The 8,138-nt window shown below is 58.2% G+C and overlaps 1 protein-coding gene across 1 annotated transcript; it reads left to right on the top strand.

Annotated features, from left to right (window-relative positions):
• The first annotated feature begins 3,310 nt into the window (after positions 1 to 3,310).
• On the top strand, positions 3,311 to 4,528 carry LOC122377285 (skin secretory protein xP2-like). The gene has a single exon (XM_043357228.1). It carries the CDS (start codon positions 3,311 to 3,313, stop codon positions 4,526 to 4,528), a length of 1,218 nt encoding a protein of 405 aa, XP_043213163.1.
• The last annotated feature ends 3,610 nt before the right edge of the window (positions 4,529 to 8,138 follow it).

Below are 8,138 nucleotides of genomic sequence, written 5' to 3'. Positions count from 1 at the left end.
TGCACAGCTCAGCTGTCTGAGGTCAGGGCTGCGACACAGCTCAGCTATCTCGGGTCAGGACCGTGACCCCTATGAAAAGACCCAGAGAGGGATCTAACATCGGTGACTCCCTGCTTAACCCTAACAATTCCTACTTTTTTCTCCGCGCTATAAAAAACACATGCGAGTTATAAAAAAAAACACATCCCTATCAACCAGTCCCTATCAACCAGTTACTTAATTCGACACAGGTACTCTAACCGCATGTGTTTTTTATATCGCGGACAAAAAAGTGGGGATTGTTAGGGTTAAGCAGGGAGTCACCGATGTTAGATCCCTCTCTGGGTCCTTTCATAGGTCACGGTCCAGACCCGAGATAGCTGAGCTGTGTCGCAGCCCTGACCTCAGACAGCTGAGCTGTGCACGCCGTCGGCTCGGCCGTCAGGCGCCACAGCCGCTGACGCAAGTGTCCAAACAGCTCCAAACAATATCCGGCCCTGTATAGCAGGATAAGCCATCAGAGGCGGGAGTGATCAATGGAGAGACGCGAAACACTAACGCCAAGGGGATGACAACTGCTGAGGAATAAAGAAACTACATGCAGGTACACTGGGAACACGTCATGCTGGAGTTGACATGTTCCCAGCCCGTCCTGTACCATGCAGCCCGTTCCGGTGATCACTCCCGCCTCTGATGGCTTATCCTGCTATACAGGGCCGGATATTGTTTGGAGCTGTTTGGACACTGGCGTCAGCGGCTGTGGCCACTGACGGCCGAGCCGACGGCGTGCACAGCTCAGCTGTCTGAGGTCAGGGCTGCGACACAGCTCAGCTATCTCGGGTCAGGACCGTGACCCCCTATGAAAAGACCCAGAGAGGGATCTAACATCGGTGAGTCCCTGCTTAACCCTAACAATCCCTACTTTCTTCTCCGCGCTATAGAAAAACACATGCGAGTTATAAAAAACACATCCCTATCAACCAGTCCCAAACAGTGTACCAAATTTGAGCGCAATCGGCGTGGCAGTTCAGGGTTCAAGATATATGAGCAACCCAAAATCGCTACTGCAGCAGAATAACGAACACTCTTGGCCCTTCACGTCGCACGTGTCACGACGCTCACCATGATACATCAGTTGTAGTTAATAACTCACCAAGATACATCAGTTGTAGTCAATAACGAGATGGAAGGGATAGGATTACGCGCAACAAAGAGTAACGCAGGTCAATCAGCCCAGCGGTTGCTGACTTACAAGCCTATTAAAAACGTTACAGGAATACGCTTCGCTAGCTCAAACGTAATAGAGTAGAATCATTACATATATGCAATTGCTACTATTTCCTGGTTTTCTTTATAGGCCAAGGCTTGGTAACTGATAACTCTGCTGCCCTGTAATGGGTCCGGCCCGCTGTGGCGAGTGAAGACACTCGCTCTGACTGACTGGACCGCCAGCCGAGACGCTGCTGACTCTGGTGGTGAATGGTGAGCGGAAGAGGAGAAAGTTTACGCCAAAGCTGAAGCAACTCTACATTGCTGTACAGCTAATACGCTTTTCACCTGGTGGCCAGTAGAGGAACTAACAGTTACTACAACTGACCGTCAGAAGCACCCAACACACACCGTGCCGCTCCCAGTAACATACCAAGATGTAGACCCCAGTCGGGCAGCGCTCCGGCGTCCGGCAGCCGCAGCTGGTCCAGCAGTGACAGCAGCCGGCCGGCGCTGCCCTCCGGCGCCGTCCGACAGGCGTTCACGGCCACCACCCTGACGGACAGACGTTACACGGTCAGCAGAGAGCCGACACTCGGTCAGCGGATGTTGTGTTATGGTCCAACCCCCGCACGGCTGCTGGCCGCGCCTGCGCGCGCCCCTGCCGCCGCCACCGCTGGCCGCCCCGGCTACATGCCTGTGAGCGCCTCTGCCGCCGCCAGCTGACTGCGCGCCGAGCGGCAGAGCTGGCGCGGGCGACGAGGCGCGGCGCTCGCCATACTTGTTATCTTTTTGGACTCTTTCGGCCTGAACGTATCGCAGTAAATAAATCGCGTTTTTCATTGATCGTGTGCTCTTTCACTCAAACGAACCAAAACATAACATGGCGCGGTCGATTTTGTAATTACGTGACTGAGCAGCTTACAGCGCGATGAAGAAAATTTTGATTCAAGAACTGACGGCGCTGCTGGAGAGGCAGGCGGAGAGAGCCGCCGAGGCCGACAAGCGCCTGGAGCGTTTGGAGAGGCTGCTGTACAGAGAGCCCTCCGCGGGGACCGGGACGGGCACGACGGCCGGAGTGTCAGAGTCGGGGGCTGAGCGAGGCGCTGAGGGATCCGTTGGACCAGCTGCCGCCGCCCGCCGGACTGTCTGCCTGCCGGCGTCGGCGACTCCGGCCCCGCACCTGAAGTCGGCCTCGACGTGCAAAGCCCGTGTCGAGTGCAGTGTGCGCGACAGTGAGACAGGAGCGGTGAGCAGGCTGGAGGACTCTGAGCCGACGCTCAGACACGCCGTGACAGTGAGGGAAACGTGGAGTGCCCATGTCACGTGCCAAGACCTCTGCGGCACCAAGGGACATTTCGTGGCCCACCTGCCGGCCTACAAGAGGGACCGAAGGCGGCCGAGTGTCGCCCATGCCGCCGCCGAAACATCTCGTCAGTTTCTTGAGCGTTGCCCTACCTGTGGTCGTCGCCAGCACGCCGGCGGAGACACGTGTCGCGCCGCTGGCGCCATCTGTCGTGCGTGTGGCGAACCAGGACATTTTGAGGTGGTGTGCCACCAGAGGGCCAGCACCACAGCGGTGGTGCCATCTGCAGTGACAACAGTACGCGACTCTCCGGGGGTGGCGCTAGTAGCGGTAGCCGCCGGCACCGCCGTGTCACCGCCGCCGGCGGACACGGGCCCAGCCGGGCACACTGCGCTGCAGCCCACGGGGCTGAGTGACGCTGCTGACGTCCACGGAGCCTCGCCGCCGCCGGCGGGGGGCTGGCCAACGCAGACAACGGACAGCAATGAAGCCCCGGACAACGCCGTGTCACCGCCGCCGGCGGACACGGGCCGAATCGGATGTGCTGCGGAGCAGCCCACAGAGCCGGACGGAGCTACGGGCGCCTACGGAGCCTCGCCGCCGCCGGCGGGAGGCATTCCAACGTGCAGCACGGACGGAGTGTACGGAGCCTCGCCGCCGCCGGCGGGAGGCCAATCGGTTGCCACCGGCGCCGCCGTGTCGGTGCCGCCGGCAGACACGGGCCGAGGAGCCGGCCGTACCGCGGCGCAGCCCACCGAGCCGGCTGGCGCGCGCGGAGCCTGCCCGCCGCCGGCGGGAGGCTGGCCAGCACAGACCATGGAGGCAGCCCCCGGCGTGTCACCGCCGCAGGCGGACACGGACCGAGCTGGATGTACCACGGCGCAGCCTACAGAGCCGGCTGACGCCCACGGAGCTTCGTCGTCGCCGACGGGAAGCCTTCCAACGCGGACCAGCCATGGAAACGAAGCCGCTGGTGACGCCGTGTTGCCGCCGCCGGCGGACACGGGCCAACCCGGGGCCACTGCGGTGCAGCCTGCAGGCCCGGATGCAGCGGCTGTAGCTTACGGAGCCTCGTCGCCGCCGGCGGGAGGCCTACAAACACTGAGCACGGGCCGATGTGCAGCTGCCGGCCCCGCCGTGTCACCGCCGCCGGCGGACACTGGCCAGATTGGGTGCACCGCAGCGCAGTCTACCAGGCCGGCTGCCGCCTACGGAGCCTCGCCGCCGCCGGCGGGAGGCCTACCCACGCGGACCAGGGACGGAGGTACAGCCGCCGGCTACGCCGTGTCGCCGCTGCCGGGGGACACCAGCCAAGCCGACTGTTGTGCGGCACAGCCCATCGAGCTGAGTGAGACTACTGATGTCTACGGAGCCTCGCCGCCGCCGGCGGGAGGCATGCCAACTCGAAACACGGATGGAGGCCCAGCCGCCAGCACCGCCGAGTCGCCGCCGCCGGCGGGCACCGGCCAAGCCGGCTGTAGTCATGCGGCGCAGCCTACCGAGCTGGCTGACGCCTACGGAGCCTCGCCGCCGCCGGCGGGAGGCCTGCCAGTACGGAGTGGGGACGGAGACCCGCCCGCACAAATGGTGGCGGCTCACGCCGCCGCGCTCCTCCGTACGCCGCAGGGATGCGTGTCCGCCGGTGACAAGTCCGATCGGCGCGGTGACACGAACCTCGGTGACACCACCCTCCACTCGGTCGAGGTGGTGGATGAGGACCCGCTTCACGCAGCTGTCGTCGCAGCTATGCTCGCTGAGCGGGATACGGAGTGCGACTCGCGTCTGCCGCCGCTCGTGGCCCCGAGTCCAGGGGTGACCAGAGCCGCCGCTGACCGCGACCCGTGGCCGCCACCGACACCGGAGCGACGCCTGCCGCGGACCTCCCCGTGCGACGGCGGGCGCGTCCGCTGCAAGAAGCGCCCGAGACGCCGCGGAAGAGAGCGCAGGCGCCGCCGTTTGCACCGCGCTGCGGTGGCCTTGTGCGCCCGGACCCCGGAGGGTCCGCTGTGGCGCTTTGGAATGAAGACGATGTGATCGTCTTGGGGGGGAGGTGTTGTGTTATGGTCCAACCCCCGCACGGCTGCTGGCCGCGCCTGCGCGCGCCCCTGCCGCCGCCACCGCTGGCCGCCCCGGCTACATGCCTGTGAGCGCCTCTGCCGCCGCCAGCTGACTGCGCGCCGAGCGGCAGAGCTGGCGCGGGCGACGAGGCGCGGCGCTCGCCATACTTGTTATCTTTTTGGACTCTTTCGGCCTGAACGTATCGCAGTAAATAAATCGCGTTTTTCATTGATCGTGTGCTCTTTCACTCAAACGAACCAAAACATAACAGCGGACAGTGGCGTTGGGTCACCGGATGGCAGAGCATCGCCGCAGCACACAGACCAGACAGGACTGTGCCGACAACGCAACCCCGTTGGAGTAACATGACCCTAATATATGCACCGAAAATGCTCTGGTCTATCTCCATTATTTATAATAATAAAAAAATGAAAGAACAACTGAGATGAGGGAAAGGAGTGAGGCGTCTGTTAGGGTCCCCGTGCAATACGCCCGGTGCGGTGACTGACCTCTGCGCCGCTAGCTGGAGAGCTGGTTCACCCGGCTGACGACCTTCTGTACCTCCTCGGCGGAGAGCGGGTGGCCGTTGGTGGCCCGCCGCAGCCCGTCCCGGTAGCCGGCCGCCCCATCCGGCGACACGCCCTGGGGAGTCATAGCATAACACTCAGGCAGGTTCAGGTTTCAGTCCGACACACAGAACCGTCCGGCGACACGCCCTGGGGGCGACACATGGGCGCGCTCAGGGCTCAGGTACAGGTCTCGCGAGATTAAGCGGTAGGTTTTGCACTTTTACATTTCCGGTTATATCTCAGAAACTAATCGATCTACGATGAAGCCATTTTACACGATCATGGCCGGCTTATTACCCAACAAGTCGATCGCATCTTCAACACTTAAAAGCTTAAGACGACGAAGATATAACCTGAAGTACACTAAATTTTCTAGGTGCAAAACCTACCGCTAAAACCCGCGAGCCCTGTACCATGCAATTGCACAAGGGCGCCGGGTGCAGTGTCTGTGTGTCCCTGACTGACCTGCAGCGGTGACGCTGTCACAGAAAGCACCTGTTCATTGCCCAATGGATCCAGCCCAGTTCCGGCCGGCCGAGTGCCCGCACGTACGCAGCCAGTGTTACGGTCTGTGTTCGATCTATGTTACGGTCTGTGTTCAATCTATTTTACGCCCTGTGTAACGACCTGCGTTACGGCTTGTGTTACGGTCTGTGTTACATACCCTGTTCTGGGCGGTCTCCACCTTGACCCTCTTAGCGTCCCAGAGTCGGTACTGGTAGACGTGCGCGTTCTCTGCCGAGACGTCCCACAGGTGAACGAGCAGGTTCTGTAGGCCGACCAGCGTCTCAGCTGGCACCTGAGAAGGTCAGGAGAGGGTAGGGGAGGTCAGTGGTGTACTGGTGTCTGACATAGACCAGCGGACAGGGGGAGGGGAGAGGGAGAGGAGTCTGGTGGCGCAGAAGGACCGTTCCGCGCTTGAAAGTGGACATATCTGAGGACCGTTCCGCGCGCGCTGACACTGCCTCTAGAACCGTTCTGCGAGCAGTCAGACATGCAGACCGGATTGATGTTTTGAAACTTTGACATAATAAACTTTAATTAATTCGACACAGGTACTCTTACCGCATGTGTTTTTTTTTATATCGCGGACAAAAAAGTGGGGATTGTTAGGGTTAACCCGCGCCCCGTAGGGGGGGGGGCCGAAACGGCCCCCCCTGTCCTTTTCGGTCGATATCTCCTAAACGGCTGGAGATATCGCCACCAAACTTTCAGGACCCCTCCGGGCATCAATTTTACACATTGTGACCAAAATTTTTTCTAGAGGCTATGATAGGTTGGCCACAAATGACTTCAGAGTGACGTCATGTTCTGTCATTTTCGACCGAAAAAAGACCTTCGCGAGAAGACCTGTCAGGACTACAGCTTTGAAGATATAGAAAAATGATCAAGACATAAAAGGTGTAGAATTGACAGGGCTACAAAACTGCTGTCTCGAATTTTTGAAATTTTTGAATTTTGACCCCCAAAAATCAAAAAAGCATTTTTTTGGATATATTCGCCAAAAAATCCAAAAAGTTTTTGAGTTTCGAAAAACCGGAATATATGTGATAGTGCCTACCATCTTCTATCTACATACCAAATTTCAGATCGATACCTCGTTTATTGGCCAAGTTATAGCGAAAAAACTGTTCAAAAATGATGACGTCAAATTTTCAAACTCAATTTTTGGCAATTCTAGAACTTGTAGAGCAAAACGAAGACCACCATTAGACTCCCCGTGACGAGCTGCATCGAATCGATACCCATTTTATGCAAAAATATCAACTTTGAAATTTGACCTAATTTGACCTGACCTTGACCTGACCTTCACAAAAACGTGACCTAGGCTGGCCCCAAAGGCTGCCTAACCCACATAATCGCATTTGTCATGTAAAATGGACCATAAAACATGTATCACACGACACATTCATATTGTGACCCCCGGTGACCTGACCTCGCTGTGACCTGACCTGGTATCAGTGACCTCAGATAGCAAAGTATGTGTTTGACGAACAATGTACCATCGATGGTTTTCAATAAATTACCAATTTACTCGCTTTCACAGCACATTTCTTGAATTGCCTGTGAGCGGTGAAAATCTGACCTTTGACCCGACCTGTGACGTCATCGGTTTGACCTAGGTCAATGAAATTCGGTCACAAGGTAGTTCCCGGGTGGGGCTATCGAACGCCGTTTGAATTTTGAAAATCAGCCGGTAACTTTCCGAGATCTTAGGGGGGCCGAAACGCCCCCCCCCCCCTACGGGTGGTAGGGTCCGCCGGTAGCCCTACGGGGCGCGGGTTAAGCAGGGAGTCACCGATGTTAGATCCCTCTCTGGGTCCTTTCATAGGTCACGGTCCTGACCCGAGATAGCTGAGCTGTGTCGCAGCCCTGACCTCAGGGCTCAGACAGCTGAGCTGTGCACGCCGTCGGCTCGGCCGTCAGTCGCCACAGCCGCTGACGCCAGTGTCCAAACAGCTCCAAACAATATCCGGCCCTGTATAGCAGGATAAGCCATCAGAGGCGGGAGTGATCAATGGAGGGACGCGAAACACTAACGCCAAGGGGATGACAACTGCTGAGGAATAAAGAAACTACATGCAGGTACACTGGGAACACGTCATGCTGGAGTTGACGTGTTCCCAGCCCATCCTGTACCATGCAGCCCGTTCCGGTGATCACTCCCGCAGGGCCGGATATTGTTGGGAGCTGTTTGGACACTGGCGTCAGCGGCTGTGGCGACTGACGGCCGAGCCGATGGCGTGCACAGCTCAGCTGTCTGAGGTCAGGGCTGCGACACAGCTCAGCTATCTCGGGTCAGGACCGTGACCCCCTATGAAAAGACCCAGAGAGGGATCTAACATCGGTGAGTCCCTGCTTAACCCTAACAATCCCTACTTTTTTCTCCGCGCTATAAAAAAACACATGCGAGTTATAAAAAACACATCCCTATCAACCAGTCCCAAACAGTGTACCAAATTTGAGCGCAATCGGCGTGGCAGTTCAGGGTTCAAGATATATGAGCAACCCAAAAT

Source organism: Amphibalanus amphitrite, unplaced genomic scaffold (genome assembly GCF_019059575.1).
Source record: "Amphibalanus amphitrite isolate SeventyFive unplaced genomic scaffold, NRLGWU_Aamphi_draft 002698F_arrow, whole genome shotgun sequence".
Classification (NCBI taxonomy): Eukaryota; Metazoa; Arthropoda; class Thecostraca; order Balanomorpha; family Balanidae; genus Amphibalanus; species Amphibalanus amphitrite.
This window is presented reverse-complemented; position numbering and strand designations above follow the sequence as displayed.